Source organism: Notolepis coatsorum (assembly GCF_963971535.1).
Source record: "Notolepis coatsorum genome assembly, chromosome: 9".
In the NCBI taxonomy this organism is placed as follows: Eukaryota; Metazoa; Chordata; class Actinopteri; order Aulopiformes; family Paralepididae; genus Notolepis; species Notolepis coatsorum.
In genome coordinates this window covers 130,473,036-130,497,423 of record NC_140173.1, presented here as the reverse complement: position 1 = coordinate 130,497,423, position 24,388 = coordinate 130,473,036, and the positions used below count along the sequence as shown (strand labels likewise).

General features: G+C 41.8%; 1 protein-coding gene across 1 annotated transcript in view; it reads left to right on the top strand.

The window, feature by feature from the left end:
• The window catches only part of LOC311234184 (coiled-coil domain-containing protein 6-like), a 73,154-nt gene that overhangs the window by 12,072 nt on the left and 36,694 nt on the right, over nucleotides 1-24,388 (top strand). The window contains exons 3-5 of the mRNA XM_084321306.1: nucleotides 1,520-1,648; nucleotides 5,576-5,679; nucleotides 7,447-7,607. Of these exons, the coding sequence (XP_084177432.1) occupies nucleotides 1,520-1,648; nucleotides 5,576-5,679; nucleotides 7,447-7,607 (394 nt within the window). The remainder of the gene's footprint in view (nucleotides 1-1,519; nucleotides 1,649-5,575; nucleotides 5,680-7,446; nucleotides 7,608-24,388) is intronic.

The window sequence follows — 24,388 nt, the reverse complement described above, 5'->3', positions numbered from 1 at the left end:
GTTATTGTTATATCGCCCAGCCCTCTGACAACAATCTTTTCACCGTGGTCATCAAATAGTTATGTGACTTATGTATGGTAGAAAAAAAAGCCTGCATACTGACAAATTCTTGAGAGGCTATTTAAATGCAAAAATAGACCATTTACTGGTGGGAAAAAATTACTATGTGAAAAATGAAATGTCGGTCCATTGGACTATTGCAGGGCTATTCAACTAAATTGTTCAGGGGGCCACATTGTCAGAAACCCAAGGGGCCAGGGGCCGGACTGCCACGGCGCCTCCCCGTGCTATGAATATATGTACACTTGACACAACACACAACCACATTTTCACAACTTTTATTTAACTACATTGCAAAAGTAGTATACTTTTCAAAAAAAGTGCTTCATTTATGTGCCACATCTGCAACATCTCCTGCAGAAAGTGCTTCATTTATGACTGTGCAACAACTGCGACATCTCCTCTTCAACATTTCAATATAAAAATAAAATAAAAAACATTTCAATATAAAAATAAAATAAAAAACAAACAAGTGCATGATGTGCATCTGAACATTCTAACATCAACACTTGAACAAAAAAACACATTTATAGTGCAGCTGAGCTTATGAAAAAGTGCTTCATGTCTGTGCAACAACAGCAAATCACAGCATCTTATTAGCACTTATTGTCCACTCTTAACTCTCAAACATCAGGGGGGTGGGGGGCAGACAGGCCTAGCCTACATACACACATCTAATGAGAGCGATTGCACTTCTTTGACTGGGCAATGGCAGAGAAAGAGGGTTCATAGGAAGTGAGGGCTACCCGCAAACAGTGATTCAAATGCTCATTTGTCAAGGAGGCACGTTGCTTGTTTTAATGGCATTCATGTGAGAGAAACTGGATTCACAGGTGTATGTTGAGCCAAACATTGTTAGCACAGATATTGCCAGCGTTTTTATTTTGGGGAATGTCTTGACATGAATACACTTTATCCAAAATGTTGTGGTGGATTCATTCTCAAGTGCCTGCTTCAGAGCAGATGATGCTTGCATGTCAATTATTTCAAGTTGCAGGAGACCTTCATCAATGTGAAGTGATGCAAGGAACTCTTGTCCTTTTGTGGAAATAGCAGCTACATTGGCAAATGGGTTGCTCACAAAATGCATCAATTCTCTGGACATGTCAAATTCATCAAATCGACTTGCAAAGTTTTCCCTCAATTTATCAATGAAATCTGTCATTAATTGAGTGACTTTTGGCTCAATTGTGCGTGTTAACGTTGACATGAAAAAAAAAAGTAAAAAATGTTTTTTATTTTTTTTTATTTTTTTTATTATCATGTAATCTTTGGCGGGCCGGTCAGAATCATCCCGCGGGCCGGATCTGGCCCGCGGGCCGCCAGTTGAATAGCCCTGGACTATTGTGTTGACCTTACGCACCTGGCCTACTTCTTGGTAAGCCTTGAGTCAGGAGCACACAACTTTCTACATTGTTGACTCACTTCCTCTCATTTCCCCTCTTTCTCTCCATCCCAGCTCCAACATGAGAAGGCAGAGCTGGAGCAGCACTTGGAACAGGAGCAGGAGTTCCAGGTCAACAAGCTCATGAAGAAGATCAAAAAGATGGAGAACGACACCATTTCAAAGCAGCTCACCCTGGAACAAGTACGCTCATACTGGAGGACAGAAATAACGAAAACCATAAACTATTGCATTTGATAATCTCAACTAGAATTAGAAGAAGAGGATGCTGAAGTTATTGGAATCTGGGCTCAAGCTTTCGATCCTCCCATTGTCCCTCCATAATGAAAGACTTGGCGCAGGGGCAAAAAAGCTTGATCCCACATTTTAACTAATTATAATGTAGAAAACACATTTTAAATTCGGAACGGTTCCCGGGAGGATGGTGAAAAAAGGTGGTGTTGCTTCTTACAACGTGATTTGTCTCCCGGTGGTGAAGGGGTAGCCAGCGTTTCTATGTCGACCCATCCCATTAGAGTTTTAGCTTCAAAGTCCAATAGACATTTAGCACTGCAGGAACTTCCCCCCGGAACTAGGGACTTCTTCAGGAACTGGTGCTGAGAATATTTTACCCCCCGAAAGACCCTGCTCTTGACGTCCACTGCTATCTGCTTTCAGACAGGAAATGCGAACATGAAATGCGCATTATAAGCTGATAAATCTAGTCATGTATGCACAAAAGCAATAGTTTTTTTCAGCAAATCTTAGTTACAATTAGATTGTATGAACTAAACGGGTGGAATGTTTGCAGCTTAAGTATTTAAAGATCGTTATTACTAGGCAATTCTGCCGTGCCTCGTTTGAAAATGTGTCATCTGGGAGTTGCCAGTGCATTCAACAGTCTGTTGAACGTTCCTGTTCAATACGAGGACCAACATATGGCAAACGAGTCTGCAGGGAACACTGGTACGTGTTCTAATGAGGCACTGGAATGCCTAGACCTTTTTCACACATCAGCAGACTAGTGTTGCCAAAAATATAATTTTTTCTATACATATTATAGATTCTCAATATTTAAAACTGTTTCAATACTCATTTCCCGCAATATCGATACCAGCTGGCTTTCTCGCTGTCTTCTCTCCTACAGCAAGTTGTTGTCACGCAGGCACACACACACGCTGGCTGCAGTGCACGCATTGCCCCTCCCCCTCCCCCTCACCGACCCGTCTCGTCAACAAATCCTCTCATTCGCTCCAAGTGCAGAGCCTCCGGCAACTTGTCGTGACAGCTCCTCTTTCACTATCACTGACTGAACCATTAAACAAAATGGCCCAGTAAACTATTAACTTTAGTTTAATACACAAGGCGTTGTCTAACATTATCTAGCTCGCTAGCTACTGATGGCTCGTAATATCAACGGCTGATAACATCATTGGCGTTAGTTTTTGCAGCTGTTGGCTAGCGTTGGCTAGCTAGCTATCGTTATTATGTTGGCTAACGTTAGCTACCTAGCCACTGTAGCTAGCTAATACGGGTTGTGCTGGCTACCATTTCCTTTTCTTTCACGTTTTTTTATTTTTATTTAAAAAAAAAAATTGCGTTTATCGCTTTTTACTACTGGGCAGTCCAGTAGAGACAGAGTGTGGGGAAGACATTCGGCAAATGACGCCAGGTCGGGGAATCGAACCCGGGTCGGCCGTGCCGCGACGCAGCGCGTTACATGGTTCGCCACTTGGGCGCCCCGCTGGCTACCTTTTTAATTCGCAATGGAGTGGCTAGCTAACTAACTGTACAAATCGATGTGATTGGCGGAGACCGTATTTTGTACGGTTGGCTGGTGTTGTGGATTTGGGGTGGCTAGCTGGCAGTTTGTAGTGCAGTAGCTGGCTGAATAGCTGTTGTATTGTGGGTTAAGGGTAGCCAGCTAGCTGGCTGGCAGTTCGTAGTGCAGTAGCTGTCTGTTGTATTGTGAATTAAAAGGTAGCCAGCTGGCTAGCAGTTCGTAGTGCAGTGGCTGGCTAGATAACTTGCTAACGTTGGCCAATATAGCTGTAACTGAACGCCAATGATGCTAGCCTTGTTATGTGATCTTATGAGTTTCAGTTCATAGGAAAATACTTTGACTATAATGGTCAGAAGTAAATTAACTTGGATGCTGTTATGCTTAACACGCAGAACTATTAACTTGACTTAATTTCTAAGATTGGATTAGATAATTTAGTTATTTTTAAATGTCTGATCTAAAGAGAAACAAAGGGTTTTAAAAGTGTTATATTTCTCTTATAGTACCACTAAGAGAAGCTGAGGAGAATTGACCAGCAACTAAAGCTAAATTTAGTTTATATATACAAAAAAAAAGAATACATAAAAAAAAACATTTTAACTCAATCTACGCCATCCACGCATATATACGTGTTTGCTCGCCATGCGTTGAGCGGCAATCACGTATATATACGTCATTGGATCGTTTGATCTTTTTCCTTTGATCCCCTACAGACTCACCCGGAGCAATCCTAATCATTTTGGCACAGCCACATACGCTTGAACTGCAATGCCGATCAAATATCACCAGATGGCAGTATCGTCTACCATTTGAACTCGGATAGGAAGGCAGCATTATTGTTATTGAATGCATCGAGACTGGCTCTGTGAGGGAGGAGCTCTTCCAAAGCAATCGCAAGCAGATCCGCTCGCCTCAAAACCTAGTGTCCAGTAAACAAAACATGTGTAATTGCATATAAACTTGTTATCGCAATCGCCGATGGGATCATTGGAATTATTCTTTTTGGATTACCTTCTGGCTACGGTAAGGACCCCCATGTCTATTTTACCGAACGTGGAACATGTTTATGTAACTATCCCAGTGGCTTACTATACCGGTCATAAATGATCGGATTTTCGGGGTAAGACTACCCCCATCCCCCTTGATGATTTTGTGAAGGTACGTATGTACATGTTATATACCTTTTTGATTTGGGGGTTCAGGGAATCGACCAGAACTATTCGGGGTTATTGCACATAAAGCGTCCTATCTCACGATCTATTGAAAAAGACTGGATTCTTTTGGAAATGGGTGATGTTCAGCGTGTAATAAACTACAAACTACAGTGTGTAGAAACAAACGCCTTTTTACATGTTGTACTGCAAATAGTGTCTGTCAAATGAGCCATACCATTTTCCCCATAGCTATAATATAGAATATACAAATAGCTCCGCAACGATCATGAATTATCGCGAAAACAGTCACGAAAAGCCGGCCTATTAATCGCAGGATGCGCGGCCAGCGTGGCAGAGAAAGAGTTATGATTTAAAATGTTCCCCCGTGTTATCGAAAATGGTATTGAATAAGATACTTTTCAAGGTATCGTATCGAAGTTTAAAATTCCAGTATCGTGACAACACTAGCGCAGACTAATCTGCATAATTTTAGCGGGTCTTTACACCACGGTCCAAACGCAGAGAACAGTGGGCTGAAGGAACTTTAAGTTCTATGAAATGTAGTTCCTGGTAATTAACACTTTCTGCGCCAACCACGAGTATAGTCGGGTTATCTCGCCAAGTTCCAGGTAGTTTCGGTGCAAATGCAGCTTTAGTCCCGAACTTGTGCACCTAATTCCTCATCAAAAGATGTGAATGAATGCCCCCCCCCCCATTTAGCATTTAGCCCAGGATTTAATCCATGCTGGGTTTAATCCATGTTCATGCCAGTCCGGCCTGCCATATTCCCACAATCTAATAATGGGATTCTACTTCCTCTAATCCGTAATAGTTATATATTAGGATGACACTCGCGTGTTGACGTCACACATTGCCTTTAGTGCTACGGTCGTATCATGACTGTCTAGCTCAATCATTAACACAAGAGGTTTCAGTAAAGGGAATATTTATCGCCCGATGCCCTTGTCCCATCAGAACACCCCTGACTTGAAACTCTCAACGAGGCCACTTTGTCTTTCGGTTCGGTAGTAAAGACGGCCTGAGGCGGTCGCCGTCCGTCCACAGTGTGAGTGGGATCTTGGGCCGGGGGAGGTTGCGTGGGTGGCGCAGGCGCAGGAATGGTCTTTGTTTAATTCAAGGTATTTTTTTCTTCTGCTGTATCTCTCCTCTCTGTTCCACCCTTTCATTCTGCAGCTGCGGCGCGAGAAGATCGACCTGGAGAACACGTTAGAGCAGGAGCAGGAAGCCCTGGTCAACAGACTGTGGAAGCGCATGGACAAGCTGGAGGCGGAGAAAAGGTCTGTTGGCTTTGACGGTTTTAACACAAATGCTCAAGAATGGTCTCCTTTTTTTACAAACCCTGGCCTTGTTTTCTCCGCTTCAAAGCCTATTCTGACCCAATTTCTTATTAGTAAAAACAATCTGATCTAAAGTGTGTGTAAGAGCTACTTCTCTTAAAGGAAAACTCCAACATTTGGGGAAATTAGCTTATTTGCCATCTACCCTGGAGTTAGACAAGAAGATGCATACCTTTTTTCTTCTCTGTGCATGCAGTAGGAGTAGGAAGACGCACACCGTTAGCCTAGCGTCAGTCACTGGAAGTAGGTTCCTCCGTTAGCCTAGTTCCCAACGTCTTCCTACTGCATGCACAGAGAAGAAAAAGGTATGCATCTTCTTGTCTAACTCCAGGGTTACCAAAATGTTGGAGTGTTAAGATACATACCTTTTTTCTTCTCTGTGCATGAAGTAGGAGTAGGACGACGTGCACCGTTAGCCTAGCTTAGCGTCAGTCACTGGAAGTAGGTTCCTCCATTAGCCTAGTTCCCAACGTCTTCCTACTCCTACTGCATGCACAGAGAAGAAAAAGGTATGTATCTTCTTGTCTAAATCCAGGGTAGATGGCAAATAAGCTAATTTCCCAAAATGTTGGAGTTTTCATTTAACTTCCACAAATGGTAACGAGTTATGTTCTTGTATTGATCTGACCTCCCCTCTGTCAATTAGTTTATTAATTCGTTTGGTCTTATTCAACCAAGACTTTGTTAGTCGATTAGTCCTTTTCTATGTCTTATTCCCCCCCATGTTGAATGAGTTATTTCTAGGGCTGACCCCTATCGGTCGAAAAAAGCCGTAGTCGACTGCCAACCTCTTAGTAAAAAAAAAAGAAAAAAGAATATATATATATATATAATAATTTTTTTATTTTGTATCATTCTTTCCAAAAGAAAAGAGGCCTAGAAGCGTGGCTAACTCTAATGGCACGCATACCAGAGGCTAACTGCCTACGAAAACAGGCACAGAGGCACTGAAAGAGGATTTCACCCATCTAATGAACACACTAGACTAGACAGCTATTAGACATACATTATATATAGCCCTAGTTGTTGACCAAGATTAGAATGTGGAGCTCAAGCATGGCAGTTGTAGGTTCTACCTAGTGCAGTGCCCATTCGCAGCTTATTACTGCTTGCAGCTTTCCCAAGAGCCGCTCATCCAATCAACTTCACACTCGAGACTGCACGTTCTTTGGTCCTCGCCAACACACCCGCCAAGTGTGAAGGCGGTCGGATGAACGGTTCTTGAGAAAATCGACGGACAGACATACAAACTGTGATTTCTTAACCCCAGTCTATGCTTGTATAAGGGATTGTGTCCATAGTGGACGTTTTTTTCAAGGCGGACCGCTTTGAAAAAAGAAAAAAAAAAGCTCAGAGCGTTTTCCTGGGTCTCGCCAGAGCTCGCGGCTCCGCCCCTTCCTCGATGTTGATTACCTTGATGAGCGCGCTCCTTTCCAAAATTTGAACTAGTTTCAACTTTATGCGCTGAGAGCACTCCGCCCAAAAACTCTGCCGCAGAGAGCTTATAAACGCGAGGCGCGGAGCTGGGAAAAGGAGCGCGCCTGTCTCCAGCATAGAAATGAACGACAGGAAGGAGCTGACGACTCATAAAACGTCCGCTATGGACACAAGCCCTAAAGCTGACGGTTCCTGGTTTGCCCATTACATGGTAGATGAATCATCATGGTGACTTCATACAGTGCTGATGTGTGTGTTTTCGGTCACCAGGATCCTGCAGGAGAAGTTGGACCAGCCCGTGTCAGCCCCTCCCTCACCACGGGATGTTTCCATGGAGATAGACTCGCCGGAGAACATGATGCGGCATATCCGCTTCCTTAAGAACGAGGTGGAGAGGCTGAAGAAGAGCCTGCGTACCACTGAGCTGCAGCGTGAGTAGTCACCCTACTCGTCACATTATCCGTGTCCCCGCCACCCTGTCCCTGTCCATGACCCTATCCACCAGCAAGGAAATTGTAAAATTGACCCCCGGATAAGAGTCTTAAGGGCAAATTCACCCTACACCAAAGGGCAGCTTGGTTTACATGCAACAGATAGGAGAGGACTCTTTGACCTTATGCACACACAGCTGGCGGCACTGGTTGACACACTGTCTTTGTGATTTGTCACATGATCTACTGTGCTTAACTCATTCAGAGCCACGCCCCTTTGACCGATATATGCAGGGTTTCCCCCCCAAAAAACGGAATAATTTCAGGTAATTAACATTACATATCTCTTGTTGTGGAATTAACACAACATTATGCATACTTTTGACAATAAATAAAACCTGAATTTGTTCTTACTTGCTTGCCTGGGTAAATAAAGGTTCTAGAAATATATTTTTTTTTCTTTTTTACTTTTATAAACAGATACCGATATTTTTCGATATCACATTTTAATGCTGATATCGGCCGATAATATCGGTAGGCCGATAATATCGGACATCCCTAGTTTTGAATACGAGTATAGTTTTGGAGATTTTGGAGAATTCCAGAGAAATCTGCGATAATAGCCCTTTACTGGAATACACAAAACACGTTGTCATTTCTTTGCTGATTTATGAATCGTTTTCAAATAAACTCTAGATTATCGATAGTATATGTGTACTTATGCACGCTAGAGAAGCGGGCTGAAAAATCGATTATCCATGTCGTGGATACGGCTAACGTTACGCACAGACACACGCTGCAATGGCGGTGATAGGAACATCTGATTAACCCAAGACTGGTAACATAGAGTCCTTACCTCAGATCGGATGTTCTGCAAAAAGATTAATCTAATTCCTGATCGCCATTCCAAATATTGATCGTGTTTATTGATCCAACGTTATAGCACCAAAACACACAATCGAAAGCTGCTCCGAGCCTCCCCAGTGAATGTGGTAACGGATACTGCTTACCCTAGATGGGAAAACCCCGGACCGGAGTTTTTCTCTGATGCACAGTCCCATCCAATGATGTGCAATACCATCTGGGAGACTATAGGCGGCGGTATTTGCCCTTTTCGAGCTCAGACCCATTCCCAATGATAACGTCAGGCTGGATGGATGAAAAATTAATGGATATTGCTAATAAAAGAAATAACGATTAAAACCTGAGTTTTCTCGGGTTTTGGCACTCAACGCATGGCGAGTTAACCCGACTAATCTCGTGGTCGGCACTGAATGGGTTAAGCTAGACATTTGATGATTTGTGCGTAACTAAAAAGAAAAGTTGGCTAGGTATAAACAAGCGTTCCATTTTCATCTGATTATCAGACCTACTGTATGATGATTTGACCTATTTGATGATTACCCACCATTAGTACATTTCTAGGGGACATCTTTTTCACTTTGAGATGGCTAAATTATTTACCAGTAGAAATGGCAGTAGGCAACATTTACATTTTGTTCACACAATTCAATAATTCATATATAAAAAATGTAAAAGATTAGTTTATATTCTGGCCAATACAGTATCTCAGGGTTATGATATTTTAATCTTGATTGATTTTAATCAATAGTGCAAGGTTTTAGTGACACTACTACAACTTGTAATGCGTGCGATAATGGACATAATAAATCAGCGTCGGATGTCTGTTAATCCCGCGTTGGTATTCAGGACATAAACTATTTATAGACTACAACAATTGAGTTTACTTGAAATGAAACGGAACGGGTTCCTTGTAGGTCACAGGCAGCGACGATCAATTTCCTTTTACAGATGAATGGCCAAATAATAGACTGGTTTCAAGACTACATTAGGTGCGGGTGTACAGTAAATAACCTGATCACAACAATGAGGCGAGACCACAATCCTGCACATTTGTCAGCCACAGCATTGATTTGGCAGAATTATGTTTGATATTTTTATTGTGTTTTCGTTTCAGTTTAGTGCCATGGTTTCCAGAGAGCCCCTTTTTACATGTTGCGCAGCAGCTCTGAACGGCTCAAGGAATGACTCTGGTCACGTGTTTCATTGGCTTAAGCACTGCGTGTTTATACACAGAACCGCCATCTATGATATTGGGTTCACACACAGTTCGCAATATCTATAGCAAAATTTAATGCCGAATGGAAAGAAAGTCTTGATCCGTTTCTGAGACGCGTCACGCAGGTTAACATGTAAGCATGGTCTCCTTCACATTCTTTCCATTCTGTAAAATTGTAAACAAAACGTGCAGTAGAAGTGCAAAATGTTATCTTTGTTTGCTCTAACAATAAAGTCAACATTGACTTCTGAATAAGGCACACACGCACATCCTATTGCACATTGTTTACCATTGGTATACAAGGCTGCTTTAAAAACTACCGTGTCATAGTGACTGGGCTGGCCTCAAACCAAAAATTCTATTAGCCCACAAAGTTGGCCACTAATTGGTCCCTGATGCCCCAGTCACTTGATGATATCACAAATTAAATTCTTGATGGTTTGATTTCCAGCTTCGTGAGACAGTGGACTGTTTATGGTCTGTTTTAAGATGGATTTTCCCTTGGAAGTGATGTGCGATACAACGTGTGTTGGCAGGTGGTGACTCGGGTGACTTGTTGAACATGGTGCAGAATGTTGCTTGTTTTGGCTCTGGTGTAAGGCATGGCTTTCTTCCAGACCAAAGACCAAACAGTCTTTTTAGATGCAAAGCACGTCTATAACCGGCAATGTCACTCACTCATTCATTCATTCATTCATTCATTCATTCATTCATTCATTCACACTTACCCACTCTTCCCCTAGTGGCGCCTCAAAGGCTTGTGGATTAGAGACATCCAAGGGATAAAAACATGATAAAATGCAACAACTTATTTCCATCATGGTCCCTGGTATTAAATAAAAAGGGCATACATCAACATAAAACAACATCATAAAACATTAACTCATTCACTGCCAGCTATTATCCTAACTAGGCCACGCTTTAAAAGATAGGAATGCGTCACCTTGTTTGTAGAGCTATATCTATATTCTATATTATAGCTATGGATACAATACTATGGTCATTTGACAGTAACTATCTTCTGGCCAAGATGCAAAAAAGATATTAAAAAAAATCATGAATATACGTTTGTGCGTTATCTAGGGATGGGTACCTTTCACATTTTAACCGATACGGTACCGGTACCTGTGAATCGATACCGGTACCCAACGGTACCTTTTTTCGGTACTTTAGTCTCAAGAAATTTAATTTACCTACCTCAGTCGTGAAACAAAAATTCCAAACTTCAAATAACTACAATTTCGACAGTTGTCGGCTTGCCATTGCTCCGACTGCTTTGTTGTTGAATCAAGTCAAATCCTAGGTAAGCATATATTGTGCGTGTGAACGTTGAGATAAAAAGAAAAAAGGTAAAAAAGGTTAAACAAATTTTTTTTTTCCCGGTATATCACTTGAATCGATACTCGGTAGTACCGACGTGTTTCGGTTCGGTACCTCAAAAGTACCGAATTCGGTACCCATCCCTAGCGTTATCCCGTGGTGAATATAACCATAGTTTCAGAATGATCCGGGCTAATTCCTGGGAGGCTGAGTTATAGGGCGCAACGTGAATTCTACTAAAAGCATTGGCGTTTCATCCCTGGACACGCTACTATTTCCAAATCAAATGTATATAATAGGTATTATGTTTCATCATGAATGCATGAAAGGGGGGGGGGGGGGGGGAGGGGGCGTTTCTGATGCTTTGATTGCCAGTAACGGCATTCGTTGTGAACACTACACACGCTGATCAGCTGGAACGGTATGAGAACATTGTACGATCAAGCTGGAATTGACGTCAGATAGTCCTTTCCTTTGACCGGGGCTATTCCAAAAAGAATATTCCAATTGTTTGATCGCCATCTGGTCCACGATATAATCCGGCACAACACATGCATCGTGTGTCCCGGACACTTTTCAATGCGACCGAGTGAACCTCTAGGCTTCCCTGTACTAAAAAACTGCGCCCGGAGCGGTTTAAACGTAACACATGGTCTGGAACAGGGTTTACTGCACTCTATACTGCCACCTGGGAGGATCTGGCCGGTACTGTACCCTCGTATGCCTTTTAACGGCAACATACAGGTCCGTGACATTGAATAGAATATTAAAATCGTTATTTGGTAAACTGACCAAATAACGTATATATACGTGGTTGGTGTTCAACGGTTGTCGAGCAAACACGTATATAAACGTTGTTAGCACAGATTGTGTTAAGATACAATATGCATATACAGTTGAAGATGAAAGAATAAATAAATATGCTACCCTCTCTTTCCTATGCCGATAGCCATGATCATACATACTTTTTGAAGCCAGTTAACTCGGGGCCTGTTTAATGCTGCTGGGCAGGCTGTTCCACAGTACTGCAGCTGAGTAAAGGAAGGTCTGCTGGCTTAGTTTGAATCTAAACGGAACTATGTTTGTGTCTCTACCTCTGGTTTCATGGCTATGATTGTTTTTTACATATTGGAAGGAAGTAATTGTGAAGGTAGCTTGAGACCTCCCCTTTATAAATCCTATAGACTAGACATAGTTTTATCATGGATACTCTTTTTGTCCACTCTGAGCCACCCTAGGTTGTTGAAGTGGGGCTGGTCTAAGTGAGTACGAGTGGGGAGCTGCAGGACTATCCTAACTAGCTTGTTCTGGGCAGTATACGAGAACGCTTCAGTTCGCACCTATGACACTGTGTCCTTGTTTATCATTGGTTATGTGCTAGTGCTGCCTTTGCCTATCAATCTTGCAAACAGCCATTGTCTTGTTAGTTATCCTGTTTTCCTTCCACAAAACATTCTCAAGTTTCAGTTGCGTGCTACACACTACATTTACATTTTGTCACTTAGCTGACGCTTTTATCCACAGCGACATACAAGTTCTGTACGACAAGTCAGCAGGAAGGGTACAACTCTTACAGCTGAGTAACAATGTTCATCAAACGGTTCTGAAACTTGGGTGTTGCAGTGTTGAGTATATAGTAGTAAAGACATATTAGTATAGTAGGAAGAGTGCATGATAGTATAAGACAGTAAGAAGGTTAGTGGATTTTAATACACATTTTTAAATGTTATTTCAGATATTGATTTGAAGAAGTGTGTTTTTAGTCAACAGCAAAAGATTCGGCAGGTCTCGGCTGTCCTAACTGTGGTTTTTTTCCACCATTGTGGAGCGAGGACCGAGAATAGGCGGCTTCTCTTTGATGACCCTCCCGGAGCTTGGATAGGAGTGGGTCTGATGTGGCCAGAGGATGTAGAGCGGAGGGGTCTTGAGGGTGTGTATAGTTAGAGATCATTGACCAGAGGTAGGCAGGAGCCGTTACCTTTGCTGCATGATATTCCAGGTCAAGGACCTTGAAGCGGATTTGTGCGGCGATGGGGAGCCAGTGCAGGTCTCGTAAGAAGTGGGGTAACAACGGCTGACTTTGGTAGGTTGGAGATCAGGTGGGCGTCTGCGTTCTGAATGAGTTGAAGAAGCTTGGTGGTCGGTAGCAGTGGATTGCTGTATCGAAAAGGCATGATGAGGTGTGATAATGTTACCCAGAGTGTCATGAAAATAGTATCTCTACAAAAAAAGGATTTGGTTTGTCTTTGGATGATCCAACTCTTATTGATGTAACTTAACAAAAATCTTGGTCAGGGTTATGATTTAATCAGGTCTTGGAAAGATTGAAACATCAACGTATGCACTTGTTCCACTCAGTGACACACAACACACACTCTAGTAGGCACTGTGTGTTTTTCACCTGTCACTAACGTAACGAGCACCTCTCATAGTGAAATTTTTCTTATGAGCATGTCTGTGATCATACCCATCTGATCTGCCCCAATAAACTCAACACTGCCTACTGTCATTAGAACACGACACCGCTGGGTAATGGATACAGACTGTAGCACAGAACCAAGAGAACCCTTGGAGCACCGGGCTGCGTGTAGCTTAATCCCAGCGGAAGAGTGCAAGATCGCTTCCGCATTCTTCGCCACGCATGCGCATGAGGTCCCTGCTTAGTTCAGACGCCCCATTCAACACGGTTAATCACAGATATAATATAATAATAATATATATACAGGGGAGGAAACTAACTTTTTGGCTTACCAGCCAACTGGCGAGTATCTGATTTTTTTTACCAGCCAAACAGATTTTTTACCAGACAAAAAAAATCGCTAATTGTGATAATTACTTCTTTGTATGTCAAGCCGTGTCAATGTTGTGTATGCATCTGAGTAGGCACACTGTGCCTTTAAGACAGCACGGTGGTCTTACGACAGTGCTGTGAAGTACCGTCAAGTGTTGTGGTAACGTCAGTTGGGTTGGTGTGCTGTTGTGCACAGTGCACTGGTTGAGCTAGCCCCTTTCGTGACTGCGATGTGCAAGCCAGGGGCTTTTGAGCATGAAATAAAATGTCTAACCTTACGTCGTAGTCCGGTGCTTTTTTGGAAACATTATAGTCATAACAGATACACCTAGCTGGCTGATTTGAGCACACGGGGCTAACGTTAGCTAGCAAGCAGCTATAGCTAAAACGCTAACTAGAAGCTAACCACTGTATACAGTTCCAGTAGACTAACATTACACCTCTGTGATTTAAATGTTTCCTTAGTAACTTATACTCAAGGGTTGTACTAGGGTTGGATGCAGTTCCCCGTTGGTCAGTCTGTCTGTTTTCCATCTTCTGCTGTGTTTAACGTTATCTGTTTGCGAGTGCTCCTGATGGCTAGCCTAGTACCGCGGGACTTTTATTATTATATGTCCGCGGGTTGGCCAGTACTGCGCAAACGTTTATTAAACATTATATGTCCGCGGGTGGTCTTGTGCAGTGCTCTCGTGGCACTGTCAACTAAAGCGAACACTCAGAAGACGCACACCGTTTGCCAGTGCAGTGATTGCAGAATGTTTTCTTTTTTTGTATACTCGCCAGCAGGGGAGGAAACTAACTTTTTGGCTTACCAGCCAACTGGCGGGTATCTGATTTTTTTTACCAGCCAAACGTAAAAAATACCAGCATTTGGCCAGTAAAGTGGCCTAATTTCCTCCCCTGTATATATACGCGATGGACGCAGCAGGCGATCTTCTTGCTGTCATTACATCCATGTATGTGATTGATTGATTGATTGATTGATTGATTGATTGATTGATTGAAAAGTGTATTAACAGATTGCAGAATGGGTACAGTACAGCTCAATGTGCATCTTCTCTTCTGTGTTTGTTTCCTTATTTGATCAATCGCAGAGAGTGCTGGGCACTCAGTTACCGGGGCGCGCGGTCTCCTCACCCGGGGAAATAACACAAACAATTATGCTGAAGCAGCGATGCGGTTATGTGGTCCGTTACAATGTACAGTTATGGCGATACCGTATGGACGCATCAGGCGATGTTTGCATACTTCATATATGTCTCTACCTCTTCTTGCTGTCATTACATCCATGTATGTGATTGATTGATTGATTGAAAAGTGTATTAACAGATTGCAGAATGGGTACAGTACAGTACAGCTCAATGTGCATCTTCTGTGTTTGTTTCCTTATTTGATCAATCGCAGAGAGTGCTGGGCACTCAGTTACCGGGGCGCGCGCGGTCTCCTCACCCGGGGAAATAACACAAACAATTATGCTGAAGCAGCTACGACTCCGAGTACCACATAACCGCATCGCTGCTTCAGCATAATTGTTTGTGTTATTTCCCCGGGTGAGGAGACCGCGCGCGCCCCGGTAACTGAGTGCCCAGCACTCTCTGCGATTGATCAAATAAGGAAACAAACACAGAAGAGAAGATGCACATTGAGCTGTACTGTACTGTACCCATTCTGCAATCTGTTAATACACTTTTCAATCAATCAATCAATCAATCACATACATGGATGTAATGACAGCAAGAAGATCGCCTGCTGCGTCCATCGCGTATATATATATTATTATTATATTATATCTGTGATTAACCGTGTTGAATGGGGCATCTGAACTAAGCAGGGACCTCATGCGCATGCGCGGCGAAGAATGCGGAAGCGCTCTTGCACTCTTCCGCTGGGATTAAGCTACACGCCACCGGGCTCAGAAACCTAATTTATGCTTCAGTGTCATTTTTCAGGGGGCCCACAAAATGCACGTACAGATGGCCAATCGGACCACTTATTTTGCACGGGGCAACCTCCACCTGCTAATCGCCCATGTCTGTGCATCGTTTTAATTAAGCCCCATGCAGTTGCAAATTCGGGGATGTTGCACAGACCACCCTGGTTAGCACATAACTTTAATTTGCTGGGGTCTTTATAAGTGCAAAGCACCTATAGACCGGCAGTGTCTGTCACTCGCACGGCGCTTAGGCCAGTTCAATCCATGAGCTTTGCATTTAACGTCATGACACTTTGTATTCTTGTTCAGTGTTTGAGGCAAAGTAGCATCAATAACCTTGTTACTTTCTACTGTAAATCTAAAAGATCATTAATGGGAGAGTTGATAAGGGTGCAGCTATCGATTATTTTAATAATCGTGTATTCTACCTGTTATTCCATCGATTAATCAAATAATCGGATAAGAAATAACTTTTGATTGAAAGTTATTTTTGTGAGCAACTTTGATATCTTAACATAATAACTAGCCACCATATTGCCACCATGTAGCCATAATTAACGTTAACGTACATTCTTTACTAGCCATCATTTCAACTAGCAATCATAACATTATATATTTATGTTAAATGCTAATGACAACGTTACCTGGTGTCTGCTCCGCTCTGTGGACTGGATGCTTTCTGCTGAGATGCTGAAGCATTGACGTAGTGCTATTGTGTAGGCTAGTTTGATTTTTCAATAGACACACTGTACAGAGTTTAACCTTTCCTCTCAGCTTGAAATGATCCCAAACCTTTGACAATTTCTGACGTTTTCTATAGCCGGTCTCTCTTTGCTCATTGCTATTTTCTCTATCTTCCTATTATCCACAGTGGGAGTGTGTTGTGCAACAGTAATAATCGTGACACACAGTGCGCTGTGGGTTAAATCAGGCCGCGAGGCAAAACAAGAGTTATTCACGGAAGGAATCCTTTCAACTCTAGGGCTGATACTATATCCTTTTCCATATTCTGTCCATGATCTATTTTTTTTTTACTCTTTGCCCTGTAATCCATTTAGATTAATATATTGTTGTTCTAAGCCCTTGCCTCCCTCCCTGGTGACATTACTGCTCAATCAGAAAACCTGTGTACCCAGACTGACTTTATTTAAGGAATGAAATCAATGTACAGGAAATTTGTCTCCTTGACAATGGTGCAGAGGCAGCAACTTTTAAGAGTTCCACAGTATATATACTATAGACACACGTGGTACAATGACCACCAATTATAAACCACAAACACGGTTTTCGAGGCTGTAAAGTGGCACAGTGCACAAGACTGAAGTGGCACAGCAGGTAGTACAGACTGTTAAGTATCGCAACAAGAATGTGCAAGCGCCACTTAAGTAATTACACTAAGTAGAATAAAGGCAACAGAATCAGGTTGTACACAGCTGTGTGGAATAATATAATCTGTATTTTCAAGTTTAGCCTCCGTTCTCAATGTAGCTTTAGGTTTCCTTTCAGCCTAGGTCTTCACACATAACCAGTTCCTTGACTTCATACAAGGATCCAGTTTCTTTTACTCTAAAAAGCCTAAATTTACTCCATTTTAGCCAATCCCAAGTTTAGGGCTGGCTATCATTTGAAAATCTTCGATACCAATACCTGGGATTCGATACTTTTAACCAAACTATACTTTTTTTGACGCCTTACTTTGCTGAGTTATGTGTGTTGTGTCAGCTAGGGCTGGGAGGTATACCGTCATGGATCCATACAAAAGTATGGGTTTTTACTATACCATCGTCCATGATATATATATATATATATTGATACAATTATATAAAATTATATATATATAAACTGTATATGTTTAAGTTAATCAGAAATACCGTAATTCCTCTAATAGTAACCGGGTCTCAAATACAAGCCGGGTCTCTATTAATGGCCGGGTGCGCTCTTGAGCTAAGCAATTATAAGCCGGCCTCCTAATACAAGCCGGGTTACTAATATACTGAGCTGCATACTGAGCTAGTTACTTGATTTCACTTTGAAAACGTTGAAATGACCAGTGACCACCTGTAATTGCACTGTTTACTATTTCATACAGTACTTGGTTTCAATAAATGAACCCAGTACATTTTACTGGGTTCAAACTGACACAAAATGTTGATTTATTCATTATGATCCGTTTGAAAATTTGAAATATAGGCCTCCCTCTTATACAGGCCTCCTCCTAATACAAGCCTGGTACCCGCTACAGTTGAAACAAATACAAGCCGGGGTTACTATTAGAGGAATTACGGTAGATTCCTTGCAGCAGTATTTAAAAAGAACGGGACAAAAAAAAGATCTCGTACCACAATGTAACTTGTACTGGAAGACTGTCACAAACCGCTATACCGTCAAAACTAAGGAAAATCTTGTGATATATTTTGGTCATATCGCCCAGCCCTAGTGTGAGCCAATCGGAGGCTTTGTTACATTTTTGATGATTGTGGTTGAACAGAGGAAATGTTGTATCTTGGAACAAACTTGTTTGCTTATTGACTCACTGACACTTGAAGATTAATCAGAATCGGAATCAGAAAGTTCTTTATTGCCAAGTATACTTTACACATACAAGGAATTTGCTTTGGATGTTACTGGTGCGACATTAGTGGACAGACATTAACAGACAGATAATACAATAAAGTGGTGGAGTAAGTTAAGCACAATAGAATAATATATTTATGAAATAAAATATAGGCCAGGGCTGTACGACTGTATAAGAGGTTGAATAGAATTATGTGTAATATAAACTAAGTTAAATATAGCTCAATAGATAGATATAGTACAATTTTAAGTAAAAAAATAAAGTAGGAATAGGCCAGGGCTGTGCAACTGGGCAGATGTGGTCAATTATACAATTATATACACTAATTAGAATGAAGTCAGTGTTTCCCCTAGGATTTGTTTCAGGGGGGGTGGTAGGCCCCCCCAAAACTACTAGTGTTGTCACGGGGCGCGTGTGTCACGGATACGTGGCGTCAACAGTGTTGTCATAGACGGTTGTTAGTATCGGTGCATTTCTCTACACTGAGCTGAATTGAAACGATTGCACATAAATTAGGTAAATAAATATTAACTATTTATTTACAACACATACATTTACTTATTTACAATTATACATAAGGTAGTGACAGTGACAACACACATATGAACTATTTACAATACAGGGAGGCACATACAACACTCATAACTATTTACAACCAGTGTCAGAGCGAGCGCACTCAAGTTGTTCGGAAATTCTGAGGGCTCAAGAGTGCACACTGGACGCTCTGAACAAAGAGTCAGTTTATCAGAGCGGAGCAGAATTTCAGAGTGAATTTATTAACTCACCTTAACTAGGGCCCTATGAAATCTGTTTTATCTTTTCGGATATGAATTTTCCTGTTTTCGTATTTCTCTGTTTAAAATTTTCCGGTTTTCGGATTTCTCTGATTTTATATTTTTTCCTTTGGATTTAACAAAAAAAAACATTACAAAATTATGTTTTTAACTAACTTTAATAACAATACATCTGCAAACAGTGCCAGTGTAGTTCAGTGCCAGTTCAGTTATGAGGTTTCTTTTTTTCAGTTCAGGTCAATGCAGTTCAACTGCCAGTGCAGTGCAATAACTAAATAATAATTAAATAGTTAAATACCGGTAATACAAAATAATAATTTGTTTAAAATAAATCAGGAAAAAAACTGTAAAATATAATTTATTTCAAAGAGATGTCCTTTAACTCAACGCCATCGCTTTAATCAATGGGGAGACCGCAAGATTTGCGAGTGCTTAAAATATATCTTATATTATAGCTATGGGTCTAATACACCCGTCGATTGTCAGTGAGTTGCTTCCAGTCAACATGCACAAAACAGATTGTTTTTTTATCCGTACATTTCTGTTTTATACCGTTTTGAATGAGTATAGTTTTGGTGATTCTTAGTAATCCCAGGAAAAGACGCGATAATAGCATTTTAGTGGAATACACTAAACACGTTGTCATTTTTCGCCTGATTATTGAATCTTCCTGAAATAAACGCTAGATTATTATCCTTCCTCGTGCATACATGAAATGGCCCTCGTAGCGGGGCGCTCGCCCCCCCACCGCACCCAACGGTAAACAGCCACACACAGACTGCTTCGATCGCTGTAGAAAGAAATATCGGATCAACGCAAGATTGGATATATAGAGTCCTTACCTGGTCTCTGATGTAATGCAAAAGAAATAATCCAATTATCTGATCGCCATTCCAAATACTGCTCATGGACAATGTTCCCTCTAATTTTTGTTCGGTCTGAGCAAACACTCAAACCTCCTGAGCAGACATCAGCAACTACTGAGCAACATAAATCACCTGCCGATTAACCGGTTAGTTGATAAGCGGCGGTTTGTAAAAAATCTGAGAATCTTAATTTCCCTCAATGTCTAACATAAAAATATACAAATTTTGCTGATACACGAGAAATAATACAAAAAGGCATATTATATTCCTTAATCAAATATTTATTTGACCATTGATTGACGATACAGAGCAAAGTCCTTACTTTGGCGGCGGCGGTGTGAGTCGTGTCACTAACTTTTGTCTTTTTAGGAGGCTGACTCGTCATTATTTTATTAAGTGAATCATAATGCGACTTCAAGGGTGACCATATTGTGATTTTTTTTTAAAGAGGACACTGCCTTCAGCCTCAAGATACTTAATGATACTCAAAGTTTACTCAAAGATGCCTTATCATTATAATATATTTAAAGTATGCCTCCTCTGTATGGATATAAAATTATTGTTTTTATTATTTTATATAACAAAATAATATCTCTCTATAACCAAAGTTACTCAACATGCTGTATTATGCCTAAAGTAAAGTATTACTGGACAAAATAAATAACAAGAAAAATATGAAGTAATGTTCTAAATACCTCTTCTGTATTAGAAAATCCAGCTTAAAAATATATATCTTTGTATCTTTTCAATGTAATGTAAATTATAAAACAGTAACCTCACAAACTATGCAGTTTCAGATTTGTTGCAATTAGTGTACTAAACTAATTTATTACACACATAATCCTTAGAATGATTGTATCATAACAAGCATCTTATCAAACCAAAACATCATTTTGAGGCATCAAAATAGTTTTCAATTATTTTCTTTCTCTCTGTATAGCTGCATGCTTCAATCAATTCGGTCAACTTTGCCATCAAACTCTTGCCTCGCACTGCTTTGTTTGTAATGTTTTTCTGTGTCCATGTGAGCTTTGAGATCGCCACCACTTTTATTAGACACAGAAACATATGGTCAAGCTTTGCATGCGTTGCACTCCGCTTCCAATTAGTCTCGACCGGGACGATAAATTGGGAATTTTCTCTGCAGTTAATATGTAATGTACATTTTCGCGTTTGCATTGTGAGGAGCCAGCGATGCTGGTCGGATCTGTCCGCTTCCTGCTCTGTTGTGTGTGTCTGTGTGAGCGCGCAGTAGTGCCACCCACAAAGCACTAAAAGCGAGGCTTCTCTTGGTAACGTCACATGCAACGGGTTACCGTAGTATTCGGTGCAATGCACCAGTCAATTTAACTACATGCATATTTTACACAAACGTTTCTGTGCGCGACAGATTTCAGATGTGCGCGGGAGCGTTTTGCCATGTGCGTGCGCGCACGGGCGCACCTTAGGGGGAACATTGCTCATGGAGGTCCGTCCCACATTGTCCAGCATCGCAGATGTAACGTTGTAAACGCTCGTCCTGCCGGAGTATTTAAACCCCGCCCGCACGGCTCAGATCGGCCCAGAAAATAAACTACACCATTTCTAATGGAGTGCAATACCGGCTGGAAGGCGTAGGCGGCGGTATTTGCCCTTTTGCAAGCTCAGACCCATTCCCATCGCCAACGTTACTGTGATTAAAGCAAACAAATATTTTTATATATAATTATTGTTTTATTTTATTTTGTTATCCACTTTTTCTCCTATTTTTCTTGTATTTTCCTCCCATCCCAATTTAGTCGTTATGCCAATACCCCCCTCCCCTTCTTCATCGTTGCGCGCATTTGCCCCCTACTTGCCGGTCTAGGGAGCCCTGAAGTCTATCAAATGCTTCCTCCGATACATAGAAGACAGCCAGCAGCCTCTTTTCACCTGGCAGCGAGGACTCTCATTGGGTGAGTGTAACGTGTGGGAGGGCACACTACCTCACCCAGATCCCTTCCTCGCTGTGCAGGCGCCCTGACAGACCTGTAGGAGTCGCTGTTTACAACGACCAGAATACCACCCATCGGCTTCCCTCCCGCTGACACTGCCAATTGTGTCAGTATGACGACTGGCCAAGCCGGAGGCACCACTGACAGCTGGATTCGATACCAGTATATATGCGGTGGTAGACAGACACTTAGTCCGCTGCGCTACCCGGCCACCCATTCTTTTTTTATTATTGTTTTTTCAGGAGGGGCGGGGGGGTCCCGTCCTGTTGGCGCAGCGGTTTTGGCCCTGATGGACCGCAGCCTCCTGCGAATCCTCATCGAATTATTTTCTAAATTTGGTATTGAATTACTTATCATTATAGAGTATTGAAGCAATTCGAGTAGATCAAATAAAAGTATTGAATTTCCATACCTAACCCTACCCAAGTCTAGATCTAGGGAGTCTGAGCTGAGAACGGATACCTAAGCCCAACACTGACCATAGCACTCTGTGTCCACTCTGACCATACCATGTTTTAGCCACTAGAGGGAGGTGTCACTCCAGCCATCAGCCCTTGCTTGCTCCCTGTTAAGGTGGCAGCCAGAGGCAAAAGAGGACCAGACGCTTTGTTGCTACCAGGCTGATGAAATCATGGACTCGGTTACCTCATAACCCGCTGTGGTATTAGAAACCAGCCATGACCCACTTTCACTGTGTGGATACTTTGTCTGTTTGAATAGGAACCAAAATATTACTGTACACTCACTGCACCACCTGTTGACCAACGGCAGGGGAGGGGATTATGACGTTATTTGTGCAGTATTGTTAACAGATGACGGAAGGTCAATGTGTTTTCAATTGAATATAGTTTTTGTTTGGTTTTGCTGTAGTTGTGATATATTGTGACATTTTCTTCGACACGATAAATCGGCAATCGAATAAATTACAAAAATATAATCAATTTAAAAACATAGTGTATCGATGCTTCGAAACATTTTATTGGTGGCAGTTACCAACTTAAGCCCGATCGGCCCCGTACCAGATTTATTTCACGTCACAAAGTCCGTATTAAGTGATGATGTGTTTCTTTTTCAAATGTAGCCAAGAGTAAAGACCCTAACCCTATCAAAACAAGTCGGTGTATATTTTCAGCACTACGTTTGTTTAGCAATGATTAAGTGTTATTAGCAAAATATGAGCTTTGCGCCGTGCATTGCATTGGAAACCGGATGATTTAGACACGAGGAAATGACGGTGTCATGAAATCGTTGTAGTCCTAAGAAAGGGGAGACCCAGGGCTTTCGATGGACGTCGAAATTTCATAAAATTACACTACCCAGCTCACACCAGCTGCAGCCGCTTGACGTGAACAAAAAATATTGACGTGAAGATCATGATTCATGGGTCGAACAAACCTGAACATTATTGCCATAAAATACAACGTATATCGTTTTTTTTACCTTCTGTGAAAGTCGAAAAGAAAAAACACGTTGCAATCCGGTAAAAAATGACGGAGCTATGGACATTATACAAAAGTGACTGTGCTTACAGTAGATTTCATTCAGTCTTTCCTGCCCTGTAACGGGCACCTGGTGGTACTAAATCCAGATTTAACTCTGCAATTGGAAAGTGGAGATTTGGCCCGATCTATAGATGTATGACTTGGCCATAATAAGGTAATTTATATGCCTGATATTCTATATTCATATTTCAAATTGCATGTGTCCGTGTGGCAGAATTCAGTACTTTATCTACAAAAAACCCTGTAAATCATCTGCCCTTTGTTCATTTGTTGATTTTTAGTACATTTGATCTCAAGAAGGTGCTGAATGAGCTCAGTGGCAAAAAAAATTATTATTATTTATTTATTTAAAAAAATAAATAAAAAAAACCACATAAACCGAACCGAAAACCGTAAACCTAAAACTGTGATACGAACCGAACAGTCGATTTTGTGAACATTTCCACCCCTAGAAGCTAGTGAAGGGCTACATCTGTTCCTCCCTCCCCAACACCTTGGACCCCCTGCAATTTGCATATCGCCCCAACAAGTCCACGGAGGACGCCATAGCCCATGTGCTGAGAATGCTATTCATCGACTAAAGCTCAGCATTCAATACCAGTCTCCTCCAAACTCGTAGCCAACCTCAGGGACCTGGGCTTGAACTATGACCTCTGCCAATGGGTCTTGGACTTCCTGACAGGAAGACCCCAGGTGGTGAGAGCAGGCAACTGCACCTCCTCATCCATCACTCTCAACCCAGGGCTGTGTTCTGAGCCCCCTCCTCTACTCGCTGTACACGCATGACTGTGTGGCAAAGCGGAACAACAACACAATTATCAAGTTTGCTGACGTCGTGGTGGGCTCTGCAAACGACGAGAGGGCCTACCTGGAAGAGGTAGAGGACTTGGTGCGATGGTGTCGGGAGAACAGCATCTCCCTGAACGTTAGCAAAGCGAAAGAGATGA